We start from the raw sequence: 17,243 nt of genomic DNA, 5'->3' as shown, positions 1-17,243 counted from the left end.
CTCCCCGCTTCCAGGCCACACTCACTCTACCACCCTTCTGCTCCCTCTGCCAGCCTCAGCCTCAGGATTGCTGGCAGCTCTGGGCCTCTGTGGCCATGCCTTGGAGGGGAAAGCGTAGACGGGGAAGATGGTCCTCCGGAGAGGGGGCGCTCAGGCCAGGGATAGGGAGGGAGAGGTGGTGGTGGTGGTGGTAGCCCAGTGGGGGAGGAGTGGGACTGGAACTTGGCCTATTGGCAGTGGGGGAGGGGGCGGGGACGATGCTTATCGGTGCGGGGCAGGAAGCACCCGCGCCAGCGACACCCCAGCAAAGGGTGGCTGCTCCTTGGCCCCCATGGGGGAGGGGAGGATGTGGGGGGAGGGATGCCGGGAGCTGTGTTTCCCTTTTGGCCTCTAGAAGTGGGGGATCTAGCAGGGGAGATGAACTTTTGGTGGGTGGAGGCGGGGCAGGAGGAGGGGGAGGGTGCGGGGAAGCTGCCTCAGGTTTGCGTCGTGTTTTACAGTGCACCAAACGCTTTAGGGAGATAACGTGAGTGAAAGCACCTGACCTTGCCTCGAACAGACCTTGGTCCAGTGTGAATCTGAATTCTCACATTGGCCTCTCTCTGGGCTGAGAAGGGGTTCCATCCCAGAGACTGGTACCTCACTTTTTGGATGACCAAGGCTGGCTGCCAGAGCCGCCCAGAGTCCTTTAGCCAATTCGTCACGAAGCCTGAATCAGGACCTAAGCATCCTTTCTCCCAGTCCAGTGCTCCTCCCAGAGGGATGGGGAATGGGACAGGTGAAGCAGACGGGTCTTTAGGAAAGGCCAGAAAGGCAGAGGCAGAAGAGTGCACAGTGGTCAGGAACACAGACGCTGGGCCCACAGCCGAGCTTTGAACCCGTTCTGCTCTTAACTTGGAAAGTCACTTCAACCATCTGCATGTCGGGTTTCTGATCTGTGAAATGGATGGCGGCCGTTACTTTTTTTTTTTTTTTTTTTTTTAATTTTTTTGTAGTGTAGTTGATTTGCAATGTTGTGTTAACTTCTGCTGTCCAGCAGAGTGACTTACGTGGGCATATTCTTTTTCATGTTCTTTTCCATCATGCTTTATCACAGGATACGGAATCCAGTTCCCTGTGCCATACAGTAGGACTTTGTTGTGTATCCATCCTATGTGTGTTAGTTTGCTTCTGCTAATCCCAAACTCCCAAACCTTCCCTTGGCAACCACAAGTCTGTCTCCGTGTCTGTGAGTCTGCTTTTGTTTCGTAGATATATTGACCTGTGTCGTATTTTAGAGTCCGCATATAAGTAATATCATATGGTATTTGTCTTTCTCTTTCCGACTTACTTGCCGTAGTATGGGGATCTCTAGGTCCATCACAGTCATTACTTTAGAAGGTTGTGGAAGACGGAATGGGTGTACTTGGGCCATCTGGCCTGCAGTCCCCTGGCCAGTGTTGCTACTCCTTCCCTGGACCCCCTCACAGGGCTGAGCACTCCTAACCTCCCCCTCTACTTGACTCCGCAGGAGAAGATGGGGAGTCCTGAGGATGACCTGATCGGGATTCCATTCCCAGACCACAGCAGCGAGCTCCTGAGCTGCCTCAATGAGCAGCGCCAGCTGGGCCACCTATGTGATCTCACAATCCGGACGCAGGGCCTTGAATACCGCACCCACCGGGCTGTGCTGGCTGCCTGCAGCCACTACTTCAAGAAGCTCTTCACCGAGGGCGGTGGGGGAGCGGTCATGGGTGCTGGGGGCGGTGGGACGGCCCCTGGGGGAGCAGGGGGCGGCGTGTGTGAGCTGGACTTTGTGGGGCCAGAGGCACTGGGTGCCCTGCTCGAGTTTGCCTACACAGCCACACTGACCACCAGCAGCGCCAACATGCCGGCCGTGCTCCAGGCTGCCCGGCTGCTGGAGATCCCCTGTGTCATCGCTGCCTGCATGGAGATCCTGCAGGGCAGCGGACTGGAAGCTCCCAGCCCCGACGAGGACGACTGTGAGCGAGCTCGTCAGTACCTGGAGGCCTTCGCTACAGCCACAGCCTCCGCCTCGGCCGCAGGAGTTCCCAACGGAGAAGAGAGCCCCCCGCAGGTGCCCCCGCCACCACCACCACCGCCGCCTCGGCCTGTTGCCCGCCGCAGCCGCAAGCCCCGGAAAGCTTTCCTGCAGACCAAGGGAGCCCGGGCGAACCACCTCGTGCCCGACGTGCCCATGGTGCCCGCCCATCCCTTGACCTACGAGGAGGAGGAAGAGGCGGCGGGCCGCGTGGGCAGCAGTGGGGGCAGCGGGCTAGGGGACAGCTACAGCCCTCCCACAGGGACTGCCTCTCCCCCTGAGGGGCCCCTGAACTATGAGGCCTATGAGGGTGAGGAAGAAGAGGAGGAGCTGGTCTACCCCCAGACCTACGGGCTGACGCAGGGCGGCGGACCCCCGCTGTCTCCAGAGGAGCTGGGCTCAGATGAGGACGCCATCGATCCTGACCTGATGGCCTACCTGAGTTCCCTGCACCAGGACGCCCTGGCGCCAGGCCTGGATGGCCAGGACAAGCTAGTGCGCAAACGCCGCTCCCAGATGCCCCAGGAGTGCCCGGTCTGCCACAAGATCATCCACGGGGCGGGCAAGCTGCCGCGCCACATGAGGACCCATACGGGTGAGAAGCCCTTTGCCTGTGAAGTGTGCGGCGTCCGTTTCACCCGGTGAGCACCCACGGGGAAGGGGCCCAGCAGGCACCACGTCAGGGGGGCGAGGGAGAAAGGGATCATGAGATCTGAGGTGTGGAAGTAGGTGATCCTGCAGGGATTGGGGGGCTGGGGTGGGGGAGGGGGTCACCAGCGTGAGGAGAGAGACCTCGGAGATACCAAGCCCGCGGTGGGGGGGGGGGGGGCTGAGGCATGAAATCGGTGGCTGGGCTGGAAGCAGAGCTGGTGGTGGTTGGGCCCTGTGAAGCTGGGGGCGAGGCAGCAAAGGGAACAAACGGTAAAGGACAGGAGTGGGACAGGGCCCGGGAACCTGGCCTGGGTGACCCAAGCATCCTGTCCTGAACGTCCCCCTTGCCCCTCCCCCCTGCCTGTGCCAGGAATGACAAGCTGAAGATCCACATGCGGAAGCACACAGGAGAGCGCCCCTACTCCTGCCCGCACTGCCCAGCCCGCTTCCTGCACAGCTACGACCTCAAGAACCACATGCACCTGCACACAGGGGACCGGCCCTATGAGTGCCACCTGTGCCACAAGGCTTTCGCCAAGGAGGACCACCTGCAGCGCCACCTCAAGGGCCAGAACTGCCTGGAGGTGCGCACCCGGCGGCGCCGCAAGGACGATGCGCCCCCTCACTACCCCCCACCCTCTGCGGCCACCCCGTCCCCTGCTGGCCTCGATCTCTCCAATGGCCACCTGGACAACTTCCGCCTCTCTCTGGCTCGATTCTGGGAGCAGTCAGCCCCTACCGGGCCCCCGGTCTCCACCCCAGGGCCCCCTGATGACGATGAGGAGGAAGGGGCACCCGCCACACCTCAGGCCGAAGGTGCCATGGAGTCCTCTTAAAGAGGGACCAGTGGCTGAGCTGGAGCAGCACCGGGCCGGGGACGCCCATGCCAAGCAGTGGGAGTGTGTAGCACAGACGGTGCTGGGGGACCGGGGCATTGAGCCTCCCTGGCATTGGAAATAGGCCCCTTGCCCCAGAACCCTCATTCCAGTTCCAAGCTGAGAAGGTGTGGGGGCAGAGGCTCCCCAGATTGGGGTGCTCTCCCAAGGAGTGAAACATATGACATGTATATATTTACAGCTCTATTGTAAAGGTGGGGTCCCTGTCCCCAGCTGCTCCTGGGGAGTAGAAGCAATAATGTATTTCTGATTTGTGGGGTCCCTCTTCGGCTATGCGGGTTTCTAGGGGGTGGGGGGCTTGGGACCAAAGCCTCGCCCCGCCCCCACGCCCCTTGGGGTTTTGGCTGTGTAAGGGGCTGAAGGACTGCCCCTCCCTTTCAAGACCCCTCCTTCCTGGTTTCTGTTCCCTTTTCCTGGCAGTGAATTATGCAAAGGGGGGCGGCAAAGGAAGGGTAAGTGGGGGGAAAGCAAGGTAGAAGCTTGAAAGACTGGGGGACTGGGCCTGTAAGGAAGGAGCCATCCTAGTCCCCCTCCGCCCTGCTCCCAGCGCTGAGTCATGGGGTCCTGGAGAAGGGGGCGGGGTGGCCTGATTGGCTCGCCCGCCCCTGGGGGCAGCGGGAGGGGCCCGCCCAGCTAGGGGAGCCGCTCGCTGGTTCTCCTCCCCTGCCCTCCCCTCCCGCGTCCCCGGGCAGGGAATGTCTTGTTCCCGCCGCTCCCTCCCCGGGGCCAGAGGGCAGGGCGGGCCGGGCGGTGTCCTACCCTCGTCTCCTCCTCCCCACCTCCTCCCCGCCCAGGTGCAAGCCGGAGCCGCCGCGCCACCACCACCGCTGCCGCCCCTGACTCACGCCGCCCCCGGGCTGGCGCGGTGCAGGGTGTGGGACCGGGTGAGGGGTTGGGGGGAGCCTTGCGGAGAACGGGCGAGCCGGCGCCATCTGGCGGTCGTGCCCGGCGCGGGCGAGCGCCCCCGGCGGCCACTGCCAGCCAACCGTCTTCGCTCACCTCCGCCATCCCCAGCTGGTGAGCGGCGCCCCCTTGCCAAGGCCATGGGCAAATAACTTCTTGCTCGGCCGCAGGGAAAGTGGGCTCCGGACCTGTGGGAAAGGGATCCTTTCCCCAGACCCTGGCCGGCCAGGCTTCCGGTTGGGTTGGGGAAAATAATCCCCCTTAGGATTGAATCCACCCCCGTTCTGTACATAGCCTTTTCTGTTGGTCTTGTTGAAATCTAGTTTCAGATTTTTAACTACCCAATTCTGCTGGGGGTGGGGGTGTCCCCCCCTCTTCCTCGCTGGGTGCTGGACCCCGTTCGGCCTGGGCTCTGCCTTGCACTATTTCCCCTCCCTGGCCTGGCGGCCCCTCCCCCTCCTTAAAAGGGGCAGGTTCAGGGGCCCGGTGCTCTCCCTCCCTCCCGTTGCACCCCCATGCCCATTTGCACAGCTGCCCAGGCACCCCCATTAGTTGGGGGGGGTCGCAGGGAGGGGGTAGCGGGACCAGTCCTTGTATCTATTTAAAAAGTGATGATGTAATATATTGGGGTAGGGGGAGGTCAGGTTGCCCTGGGCCTCATCTTAGCATTTCAGGTGATGGGGGAGCCTGGGGCTGAGGAGACCTGGGGCCTAGCCCCAGGGAGTGAGGACAATGTGGCCTCCCCCCTCCCCCCTTGCGGCTTCTCCACTCAGTGCCTTAGGGGGGGAGGCAGTCCCCCCTCTCCTGTTCCCTTCCCCTTGCCCTGCCCCCCACCTCGGGTGTAAGCGACAGGAAGAAATAATAATAATTTAAGATTCACACTCGTGTCCAACCTTGGTTCCTTTATTTGGGGCGGAGGTGGGAGGGACCAGGAGGAGACGGAGCTGAGAGACAGGGACTGGGGCTTGGAAGTGGAAGAGGGGCTGCTTCTGGGTAGAGGATCTGGGAGGTGGTCAGTGGGAGGGAGGGGGCATGGGAATGCTGACAGACTGGGCCTCAGGTGGGGGCTGCTACCTGTGCCTCCTCTTCAGAGGCCCTTTCTCCTCATCCAGGTCACTAGTGAGGAGAGGAGGGGATGGCCCCGTCACCAACATTGTTTTTCGCAGGTGCATTCCTGCCTCCTGCCCCTGCCCCATCTGTTCAGATTTGGCTCCTGTTATTTACCAGCCACTGCTGCTCTCCCAGGCCCCCAAGGCACACCAGCTCATGGCTGTAGCTAGCTTCTCTGATTTTAGACTGAGAGATGAGTGGGCAATGATTTGCCCAAGGTCACATGGCTCTGAGGGCAGAACCAGTAGTGACCTCAGGGATAATACCCGCTCAAGGCTCAAGCTCTCCCTTGTGGCGACCCAGCTTTTAACTTCACTGAGCCCTCTGGAACCTCTAAAAATAAAACTCTGCTGCCCCTTCAACCTCTCAACTCATTCCTATTCCCAGGACCCAGTGCCCACTGGATAGTCTTCTCTGCAGGCCTTCCAAGCAGAGGCTGCTCGTCTTTCTGAGACGTCCCTGCTGGCCTCTGTTCTAACACCCTATAGAGACACAGACCTGGGACTGCCCCCGGGGGCCTGAGCCTCTCCTCTTCCCTGAGGTCAGTCATCTCAGACACTCAGAGCCCCCCAGTTCTCTCCGCATTTTATCCTTCCCCTGAGCTGCCCAGAAAAAACCTTCCACCCCTGAATCCTGTTCACATCTACCACATTTGCTCGAGAAACCTACGTAACCAAGGACACTGCAATCGGTCATCACACGTTAATGGTTTTCAACATCATCCAGGCCTGTAACACTACCTGGAAATCTCACTCTCCCCAGTTGGCTCCTTTGCACACTCCCCAAGGCAGATATTTCAACCTCCACCACCCACACCTTGAAACCTTTGTTCCACTCCCAGCCCCCTTCTCTGCTGTCTCAACAGGCAGCCTGCCTCCTACCTTCCGACTTACCCCCAAGAAAAGCAAGGCCACCAGACTGGAGCGGGTTCTGCTCTGCTTGGAGGAACATACCCTCTCCCCTCCTGCCTCAGGCGAGCCCGCTCCTGTTTGAGGCCACCCTGTCCACCTGGCCTTAGATCCCATCTCCCCGGCATCCTTCTCACTTCAGCGCTTTTTTCCGCCTCTGAAATGCTCACATCTCCCTCTGGTTGGATACAGAAAAATCCTTTATTGTTGGGCTCCCTTCAAGCTACTCTCTTGCTCTATGAAGCTGACTCCCTCCTCTTCACCATCAAGCTTACTTATTTCACTATAGCAGTTATGTTTAAAAAAAAAAAAAAAAAAAAAAAAAAAAAAAAAAAAGGAGTTCCCGTTGTGGCTCAGCAGAAATGAATTTGACTGGGAACCATGAGGTTGTGGGTTCAATCCCTGGCCTTGCTCAGTGGGTTAAGGATCCAGCATTGCCGTGAGCTGTGGTGTAGGTCCCAGACGTGGCTCGGATCTGGCGTTGCTGTGGCTGTGATGTAGGCTGGCAGCTGTAGCTCCGATTGGACCCCTAGCCTGGGCACCTCCATGTGCCGCGATGTGGCCCTAAAAAGAGAAAAGACAAAAAAAAAAAAAAAAGAATTATCGAACTTCTCGCAATAGTGACATGGAGTCACACACCCTGTTTCTGCTTCTGAGTCTTCTCCGCCAGTCACTCCCCTCAACCCATAAGGAGTGGTTTTGGCCTCCCTCACGCCATAAGAACTGTCCCCACAGGCCACACCAAGGATCTCGCAACCGCCAAATTCAATGGCCAGGTCTCAGGCTTTATCCTGCTTGATTATCTCACTGCATTTGATAGGCTTGGCTCTCTGTTCACAAGCCTTTCCCCTCCTTGGTTTGTGACGGAGCCCCTCAGGGTTCTGTCCCTGTCCTCTCCTGTCAAGCTGTGTCCTCCACCGGGATGACCCTCACTCTTGCAGTTTCAGTCAACACCCCCCCCCCAAATACACCTCTGGCCTAGAGCCCTGCCCTTTTCTAACTGTCCTCTGGGCATCTCCCGCTGGATTCCCTACAGATACCTCAGAGGTCTCGCACCGGGCCATTCCTCTCTCTGCAGAACCTGTTCCTCCTCTTGCCCCACACCGCCCAGGCCCAAGCATACACTCCCTGTCATTCTCAGCACCTCCATCCTGAGGCCACCACCCACTTTTCCTGAACTCAGACAGCCTCCGTTCTGGTCTCTGCGCCCACCCAGCCTTCACGCTGCCTTCTTAGCTTATTGTCCTCAGGGACACATAGGAACATAGCACTTTCTTTTCTTTTCTTTTTTTTTCTTTTGAGGGCTGCACCTGCAGTTTATGGAGGTTCCCAGGCTAAGGGTCTAATTGAAGCTACAGCTGCCAGCCTAACGCCAGAGCCACAGCAACGCCAGAGCCACAGCAACGCCAGATCTGAGCCGCATCTGCGATCTACACCACAGCTCACTGCAACGCCAGATCCTTAACCCCCTGAGCAAGGCCAGGGATGGAACCCACAAAAGGAACGCCCAAACATATCACTTTCTGATTGAGGCTCTTCAGACAGTGGAGTAAGGCCCTCTCCCACCGCTCCCTGTCTTGTCGGCCAGCCTCATTTCCCAGCGTGCTTTGCGACCTCCACCCAGACACACATACCCACCCCGCAGGTGTCACCTTCTCCAAACTCACACAGATCTCCCCTTGGAATGCCCTTCTCCACTCCTCAGCCTAACAAACCCCCGGGTTGCCCCCAAACCCACTTCTTCAAAGAAGCCTTCATTAACACACCCCCATCCCTTGGGAGTTCCCATCGTGGCGCAGGGGTTAACAAATCCGACTAGGATCCATGAGGATGCAGGTTCGATCCCTGGCCTTGCTCAGTGGGTTAAGGATCCAGCGTTGTGGTGAGCTGTGGTGTAGGTCGCAGACGCAGCTTGGATCCCGCGTTGCTGTGGCTGTGACGTAGGCCGGTGGCTACGGCTCCAATTGGACCCCTAGCCTGGGAACCTCCATATGATGTGGGAGCAGCCCTAGAAAAGGCAAAAAGACCACACCCTCATCCCAAACTGGGTGTTCCTTCTGTGTTGACTGGGGCCTGCACCACTCCTGGATCAAGGCACTCTCCACCTTTGTCCCTTATCTATTTGATGTCACTCTCCCCCACCATTTGGTGGGCTCCTCCAGGGCTGGGATGCTGACACAGCAGGCATTGGCCAAACCTCCATTCCCTCGCCTCGCTTGATCTCTGTCTCCAGCTCTAGCAGGGGGCCAGGCTCCCAAGAAGCCTTCGGCAAATGTGATGGAACATGCTTAGGCCTCTCAGGCCCCAAGTCCCTCAGCGTTCTGCTCACCTGGACTCGGAGCTGGACTCTGACAGGGGGCTCCTGCCCAGCACTTCTTGGAGCTGTTGCCGCAGCAACCCCTCCTGCTCAGGACCCTTTCTGCGAGCTGCAGCCAGCCACAGGCGGGGGCCCTCCTCGTCACTGGAGTCCCTGGAGAAGCCCCCCATCTCAGTAGCCCACAGAGGTCCTGGGGGAGGGGTGGTTGCTCCCCCTGCCCCCACAGACTCTAGCCACCCTGTGTTGCTGGAGACTCACAGCTCCAGGTCCAGTTCCCCCTGGTAGGAGAGGGGAGAGGCGCACACGGAGCAGGTGTTGTCCAGGAGGCGGAAGCAGGTGAGACAGAAGACACCTGGAGGGGGCCAGGAGGGAAGGAGGGGAGCTCATGCCTCCCCACCCACCATGCTCCTGGCTCCCAAACCCTTCCTCCCCAGCCCCCCCCCCCCGCCCTCGCCGCTGCAGGGAATTGCTACGATGCCACTTGCATATTAAGTCTGGTCATTTGAGACAATTAAAGGATACCGAGAAAATGAGCTACCTGACACTTCTATGTAAATGAGAACATGCATAGTAATGAGGGGAGGGGTACAAAGGTGAGCTACCAGAGAAGTCCATAAAAGAAGGACCACAGCTGACTGTCATATGAAAATGCTGTGAGTCACAGCAGGGAGAGGCTGCTCTCCAGGAGTCTCACCTCGGCAGCCAGGGGTGCTGCAGGACACTGAGTTCTCTGCGTCCCCCTCGTCTGGGGGCTGCCCGCAGCCCAGGCAGTAGGTCTCGGGCTGCCTAAAGTGGCTGATAAACGGAGCCAGGCAGGAGCACCTGAGGAGAAGCATCCCAGACACTAAACAGGCCAGCCCAGCCAGCCTAAGGAGCCCTCATCCTCTCCGGCACCACCCTCCAGACCAAGGGCAGACTTCCTGCAGTCTGACCTCCATCCCACCGACTGCAGCAACAACTTCTCTGCTTCTTGTCCTCCTCCTCCTTGTATCCCCGCCCCTTAGCATTCTTATCCCTTCATTCATGCACGAGTGCCATGGAATGAGCACCCCCTTCAACCAAACCTCAGAACACTTAGGAAAGACGGGGTCCATTCTGACCTCTGGCTCTTTTTCTGCCCCATCTGGCCCCACTTCCAATAAGGAAGGACAGTGGGCTCACCGCTTAGCCAGCACCTGGAGGACACTCATGTGGCCCTGGTCAGCAGCCCGTCTCCTCACTGAACGATGCAGGGCCCCCAACAGCTTGGTTCGGCGGCTCAGAAGTACGTTGTAGAGGTAAGAGATCCTCTCCTGGTGGAGGGGAGGGCAGGGATGGGGTCCCCTTGATCCTGTTTCATCTGCCTGGAGCGCCCTCTGTACCCACCTCCTTGTGCCCACTGTGTGTGGCCCCTACTCTCAACCTTTGCCTTCTGCCCAACTCCTGTGAATCCCTCTAGGCTTGGCTCAAATGTCCCTTCCTGGGGGAGGACTTCAAGACTTCCCTAGGTAAACTACCCATTCTCTCCTCTGGGTGTCCAGAGCAGATTATTCATTCCTTCATAAAAACACTTTTTTCAGAGTTCCCGTCGTGGCGCAGTGGTTAACAAATCTGACTGGGACCCATGAGGTTGCGGGTTTGATCCCTGGCCTTGCTCAGCAGGTTAAGGATCCAGCGTTGGCGTGAGCTGTGCTGTAGGTCGCAGACACGGCTTGGATCCTGCGTTGCTATGGCTCTGGCATAGACCAATGGCTACAGCTCCGATTAGACCCCTAGCCTGGGAAATTCCATATGCCGCGGGATCGGCCCTAGAAAAGGCAAAAAGACAAAAACAAAACAAAACAAAAAAAACCCCCACTTCTTTCATTGTGATATTTTGTTAAAAGCCTGTCTGGCCTGCCTCGAGGCTGTGTCTAGTTGTCTCAGCCTCCTTGAGGCCTGCGTGGAGGAGATGCTCAGTAAGCAAGTTGTAAATGAGTAAATAAATTCACTTGTCAACATGCCCACATGGCTCCCGCCCCACCCCACAACCGGGCCCTTCACAAGACTTTCAAGGCCAGCCTGTCTCAGAAAGCCCCGCCCAGGAGTTCCCATGGTGACTCAGCGGTAAAGAACCTAACTCATATCCGTGAGGATAAGGGTTTGATCCTTGGTCCTGCTCAGTGGGTTAAGGATCTGGCATTGCCGTGAGCTGTGGCATAGGTCACAGATGTGGCTCAGATCCCAGTTGCTGTGGCTGTGGCATTGGCCAACAGCTGTAGCTCCGATATGACCCCTAGCCTGGGAACTTCCATATGCCATGGGTGCAGCCCTATAAAGCAAAAAAAAAAAAAAAAGAAAGAAAGAAAGAGAGAGAGAGAAAGTTTCCAAAACAAAGGCTTTCAGGAGGGAACTCTAGGAGCTCCCTTATGGCTCAGTAGGTTAAGGATCCAGCGCTGTCACTGCTGTGGCCCGGGATCAGTCTCTCCTGACCTAGGAACTTCCACATGCCGTGGGCACCTCCAAAAAAAAAAAAAAAAAGCCCTGCCCCAAGAGGTAGCATTTCTCCCAGCCCCATCTGCAGTCCAGGCCATTTGCTTTGGGGTTCAACCAGAGGAGAGAGAGCTGGGGGACTGAAGGACTCTAAGCTCCCCCTAACCAAGTCAGCCAGCCACAAGCTAGCACCCTGGGAGCAGGGGTGGGGGGGCGGGGGGGGAAGGCAGGAATAGGCTGTGGACCCCTCACCTGCTCCCGGGATGGGTAGTAGGAGGCACAGATGACCCGCCGCAGCCTGCTGACATAGTTGCCAAATAAAGTGACGAAGAAGCATACACCATACATGACGCCTGAGGACACAGCAGACAGTGAGCCACCGCCAGTGGGCACAAGGTGCCAGCCGCTCACACCCTCAGGGGTCTGTGCCCCTCATGCCCCGGATGGGGTCTATTCCCCCGGCGCCCTCAGGGGTGTGGATACCGATGGCTATGTAACTAGTGGGGTCAGGCTCCGAGGGACGCAGGAGGCAGCGGCGGGACAAGATGGTGACGTTGCCTTCCTGCAGGACATCGAAGGCTGACACCAGGTCACGGTAAATCTTCCCAGTCGAGCCATTGCCTTCCACGGTGATGGATATTACCACGGGGCCTGGCACCAAGACACTATGTGAGGGGATGCCCTTGGCAGCTGCCCACTTCACCAGGCAGGAAAGGCCACGCCTTCTGGAGGGTGGAGGTGGAGGGCACAGAGATGGCCACCAGACCCTCAGCCAGGGGCCTTGGATGCTCCAGGAACCCTCATGGTACCTTGGCACCAAACCTCAGTCCCTGGCGCCTGGGACTGGCTCCAGGGTCCAGAGCTGGGTGGCAATGGTGCCTGGTCTGCCTGCCCAGACCACCAGATCTGAAATGGCCTTAATGGTCAGTGAGTTCATCCCCTGATTCCATATCCTCCAGAAGCGTTGATTTTAAAGCATGTGTGTAGCTGGTACTGAGCAAAGTGCTTTATTGATTGTTTGAGGTATTTTTTTTAAACCTTTTCTGTAGGGCTCCCCAGTACACAGGATGAGATTTATTCTATTCTGTGGTTTGTGGCTCACTCTCAAAGGTCCACCAGACACTCAACACACGTGGTCTCATTTACCCCTTAGAGTCACCCAGAGAGGTTGTTACCATTATTGTCTGTTGTTCAGACAAGGAAACCAAAAGTCTGGGAGATTAAGCAACTTGCATAAATCACCATAGGGTAATGGGCCGAACTGAGATTCAAACCCAGGCCAATCTGACTTTAGAGCTTGTGTTTTGATCTACTCTGTTATGGTATAATCTTGACCTGGGCACAGGGGTTACCAAGCAGAAGATAGAGTTGGAAGAGGGGCAGCGTCAGGGGCTGGTAAGTGACAGTGACATGGGGACATTCAGGCAAGCCCCCAGGATTGAGGAAGATACGAGGTTCAGGCACTCACTGCGGGCCACGATCTCCCCCTGCAGCTGGTACCGTGCCAGGTCAAGCACCCAGAAGACGGCATAGTCCAGGAAGACCAGGAGCAGCACCAGAAGGAGGTGCCGGATAAGGTGGAAAATCGCCAGGATGTAAAAAATCTTCTCCCACCGGGACAAGAAGATGGAGCCTGGGGGTGGGGGTGGGGGGGCTGGTCAGGAGGATGTGCCCTAATTCTCCCACTCACCAGACCCCAGCTCCTAGAGAGATCTACCTCCTGGAGGCTTCTCCTGCCCCTGAACAAGCGGGGGCCTGTCTGCTTCTCTGGAAGATGCAGAAGCAATGAGGACCGCTGGGCAAGCATAGGAAGCCCTATTCGCCGGCAGGGCTCCATGGCTAGAGTGGCAGGCCTCGTATTTCCACCTGGGCCTGGGGGCCTATTTCCCGTCTCCAGGAACCCTCCCTCCTGAGGCATCCCTGATACCCTCACCCGGCCCCCACCTTACAAACAGCACCACCCCACCTCCACGGCCCCCCAGGCTGCATCTCCTCCCTGTCAGCACATGCGCACTTCCGGCTCTCCATCCCGAAAGCCTCCCCAACTTCATTTCCCTTGCTCCGTATCCACTCACCACCCACCCTTCCCTCTGTCCTGACATCCTGGGTGCTGCCAGAAGCATCGATGTGCTTTCCCTCTCCGCCTGCAGGCTCTCAGGAACCGGATTTCCCCTCTCAGGAAGTACGGCTCCCCGAGGACAGGGCCGTGTCTTCCTCTAGCCTGAGATGTCCTTCAGCTCTGGCTTGTCTCCCCTACCTCTGAGTCTGCCCCGGAGCCCAAGCTGTGCATGGGGCTTCTGGGCAGGGCGGTGGGGCTGGGGGCAGCTGGCCTCTTCAGGGTCCCTGTGTCCCGGTCCTCGGGGCCCTCACCTGGCTGGATGTAGAGTCTGGCCTCGCGGGCACTGAGTGGCAGCACCGTGGGCAGTCCCACCGTGGAGCGGACGGCCTCCATGCGCAGGAATTGACCGGTGATGTAGATGTTGTCGAAGTCGTCCCAGTTCAGGTAACAGTACCGGTAAAACAGGGCTCTGGGGGAGCACACGGGAGGCTTCTCAGCACCCCTGACCCACCTACCTACTGCCCCAGGGCACCCCTCTCTGCCGCCCCCGCCTCCACATTCCGGCCTCCCAGAATGCCTTGCGAGCAGCCCCAGCCCCCAGCCCCCACCGGCTCGCCAGCCCCTCACTGGACATAGAGAAGCAGGAACAGCAGGGGCGTGGTGTAGCCCATCAGAGCCAAGGCCTCCTGGATGCGGTAGAGCTTCGTGCTGACAGCTTCGTGGAGGTCCAGAGCCACCTGAGACAGGCTCCGAGAGGCATTGAGATCCACGGAGAAGTGGTGGGTGGCTGTCACGTTGAACTCAAACTCTTGACGCACCCGGTTAATCAGCTTCCTTATGGCTGGGACCGGCGGGGCCAGGGGAGATGCCAGGAAGGAGAGTTGGCGGGGGCACCCGGGGAGGAGCCTGGCCACTCTGGGGGTTGCAAGGCTCACAGGCCAGAGGGGATCCCTCAGCGCCACTGGGGCTGGGACCCACAATGGACTGAGGAGGGGAGAAAGCCTCCACCGGCTATGCCATTGCCGCTGTGTGCTTAGCACCAGCCCTGCGCCTCCTCAACGGACGTGCCAGTGACCTGCCACGGGGCTCCCCACTCACACACAGGTCAGGCTTTGATGAGGCACTCTTTGCTGAGCCCCTATTTTTGGAAGTTCCCAGGCTAGGGGGTCGAATAGAGCTGCAGCTGTAGGCCTACACCACAGCCACAGCAACCGGAGATCCGGGCTATGCGTGTACCTATACCACAGCTCACGGCAACACCAGATCCTCAACCCACTGAGCGAGGCCAGGGATCGAACCTGCATCCTCATGGATACTAGTCAGATTATTTATTTTTATTTTTTGTCTCTAGTTTCCTTTCTTTCTTTTCTTTTTTTGTCCTTATTTTTAGGGCCGCACCCGTGGTATATGGCGGTTCCCACAGCAATGAGAGATCCTAGCCACGTTTGCAACCTACACCACAGCCCATGGTATTGCTGGATCCTTAACCCAGTGATCAAGGCCAGGGATTGAACTTCATGGATGCTGGTCACATTCATTTCTGCTGAGCCACGACAGCAACTCCTCTAGTTTTCTTTTGCTGTGAATTTTTTTTTTTTTTCTTTTTAGGGCTACACGCATGGCATATGGAGGTTCCCAAGATAAGGGTCAAATCAGAGCTGCAACTGCCAGCCTATACCACAGCCACAGCCACTCGGGATCCGAGCCATGTCTGTGACCTACACCACAGCTCACGGCAACTCTGGATCCTTAACCCACTGAGCGAGGCCAGGGATTGAACCTGCATCCCCACGGATCCTAGCCGGGTTCGTTAACCGCTGAGCCACAAAGGGAACTCACTAGTCAGATCCTTAACCCACTGAGCCACAAGGGAAACTTCCTGGGCCCCCATTTCCTAATCAGTACAGCATGGATGTTGGCCTGGGGGAACCTCTTGAGGTCCTTGCCTGCTCTTGCATTTTCAGCTGGCTTGGCTGGCACATCCCAGGATGAGGGAGGGAGACCACCCAGGAGCGCTGCACACAGCAGGGCAGGGAGGGGATCACTCACGGGTGCTGATGGTCTTTCGAAGGAAGGTCTGGATGTACCCGGGGAAGATGCAGAACACCTGGGCCACTGAGAGCCAAGACAGTGTCAGGAGGGCAGAAAGACGCATCCTGCCTCTCCCACCTCCAGGGAACTTGCTCTCATGGGGCCCCCTGACTTTTCATGTTTCCTATTAGCCTCCGCATTGGCTCAAAACCTTTTGGCTTCTCCTTATTATCCCACCCTCTCATTGGCTTGTCTGTATTGGCCCCACCCCCCATCCCTCGTGGGGCCCAGCATCCTTACTGGTCCCCTATTTATTGCCCCTCACCAGTCCCTTGGAGCCACCCTCCCAACTGACCCCTATGTTTGCTGGCCCCCAGTCCTGCTGGCAAGCTCCAGGAGCTCTCACCGCTGGCAAGACCACAGAGCATCAGCTTGAAGGGCATGAGAACATAACACAGGTGGTAGGCTTGTGGTATGACCTTCATGCAGCTGTCCTTGGCATCATCGAAGACCCGAGCACACTTCAGGTAAGGATTGCCCAGCTCTGAGTTGCACACGTCCCCGATGTGCAGGAGCCAATACCACACATTCCGCAGGGCCCTGGCTGGGGACAGCTGTGGGGCTGGTACCCAGGAATCCTGCAGCATCTGTTCAGGGGGTTGGGGACACCGGGACAGCACCCAGAACTGGAAAGGGCGGTGGTTAGGGGCTTGGCAGTTCTATAGCCAGTGGGGATCAATCAGCACCCAGGAGAGGCCCAAAAAGTCATTGCCTGGCTGGGGGTGAGGGTGAGGAGACTGGGAGAATTTTGACACCCACCCCCCCACCCCCCCGCAACAAATAGACATGCTCATGTGCTGACCTATATGCTTCACACCATCCATGATTGACCGAAAGAATTTGCGAATCCGATCAGCCACCTCCTTGGCCTTCTGGGCAATGGCTTTGATCTTGTTCAGGGCACCTGAGAGACAAGGCGTGGGCACTGTGGGGTCTCCTCCTCTAGGGGCTGGTTCTTACCAGTGGAGAGGGCTGCTGTTCGGGAAGTGGGAAGGCTGGATGCTTGGGTCTGGCAGACAGTTCATCTGGCTGTGAAACAGGCCAGAGAGCAAGGGTCAGAGGGTCTAACTGGTGCTCTGAGGTTAGGGCCCAGAACCAGTGGAGAATAATGAGCCTGGAGGACTATAGGACAAGGATGAGGGGAACGTGGGGACCTGTGGAGATGGGCGGCCTTACTGACGAGGGGCTGCTTGGCCCTCTCCAGAATTTCAGTGGTCTGGTTCAGAGCCAGTTCTGCCCCACAGGCCACAGCCTCGCTGGCCCGGGTGAAGTTGCGCAGGGTGTTGGCACAAGGCCCTTGTAACACCAACCCAAAGGCAGCCACCAAAAGCAGTGTCCGGCCCTGCTCTGGGGAGAGAAAGCCATTGGAACCAGGCCCCCAGCCTTGCACGTGGCAGCATAGGCAATACACGTGTCTTACAGAAGCCTTCGGGGTCTTTCCCTCAACCACGCTGTCCATGATTGACCGAAAGATCCTCTCCCCCCAAGATCCCTCCTGCCCCAGCCCCTGCCCCAGGGCCCATGCCCTCCACCGGGTGCCATGCTCACTGGAGAAGGCCTGGGGCAGCAGCAGAAGGACGGTGACTCGGACCTGGCGGGAGAATCCCATGCCCAGACCAAGGAAGGCAGCCAAAGTGAGCGTGCCCACCAGGCAGCCCCAGGGGCTGTGCCCTTCCACCAGCAGCTCTAAGAGCCCATAGGCCGTGGCCAAGGACAAGCCCAGGGTAAAACCCCCCATACTGCGGACCACAGCCCGCGCCATGCTCGGCTCCTCTGCTCCCAATGGGTGAGCAGCATCCTTCATGATTTGGGGCAT

At 58.2% G+C, this 17,243-nt stretch overlaps 2 protein-coding genes across 10 annotated transcripts in view; one reads left to right on the top strand and one right to left on the bottom strand.

Moving 5' to 3' along the window:
- Positions 1 to 5,372, top strand: part of ZBTB7B (zinc finger and BTB domain containing 7B) — a 16,319-nt gene extending 10,947 nt beyond the window's left edge. For all 9 annotated transcript variants that reach the window (XM_021089747.1, XM_021089746.1, XM_021089748.1 and 6 more), the window contains 2 exons: positions 1,511 to 2,682; positions 3,063 to 5,372. In XM_021089747.1, coding sequence (XP_020945406.1) covers positions 1,517 to 2,682; positions 3,063 to 3,528 — 1,632 coding nt within the window. In that variant the 5' untranslated portion in view covers positions 1,511 to 1,516 and the 3' untranslated portion in view covers positions 3,529 to 5,372. The remainder of the gene's footprint in view (positions 1 to 1,510; positions 2,683 to 3,062) is intronic.
- Positions 4,294 to 17,243, bottom strand: DCST2 (DC-STAMP domain containing 2). Its single transcript, XM_021089742.1, is given in 15 exon segments — positions 4,294 to 5,607; positions 8,839 to 8,979; positions 9,085 to 9,178; positions 9,521 to 9,648; positions 9,988 to 10,118; positions 11,530 to 11,630; positions 11,761 to 11,928; positions 12,746 to 12,910; positions 13,648 to 13,805; positions 13,964 to 14,177; positions 15,386 to 15,451; positions 15,774 to 15,971; positions 16,230 to 16,331; positions 16,604 to 16,774; positions 16,976 to 17,243. Coding segments are annotated over 15 exon segments (2,208 nt in total). The 3' UTR covers positions 4,294 to 5,504.

The sequence above is a fragment of the Sus scrofa genome, chromosome 4, assembly GCF_000003025.6.
Source record: "Sus scrofa isolate TJ Tabasco breed Duroc chromosome 4, Sscrofa11.1, whole genome shotgun sequence".
Lineage (NCBI taxonomy): Eukaryota > Metazoa > Chordata > Mammalia > Artiodactyla > Suidae > Sus > Sus scrofa.
Note: the sequence above shows the minus strand (reverse complement) of the source record. Positions and strands in the feature narration are given on the sequence as shown.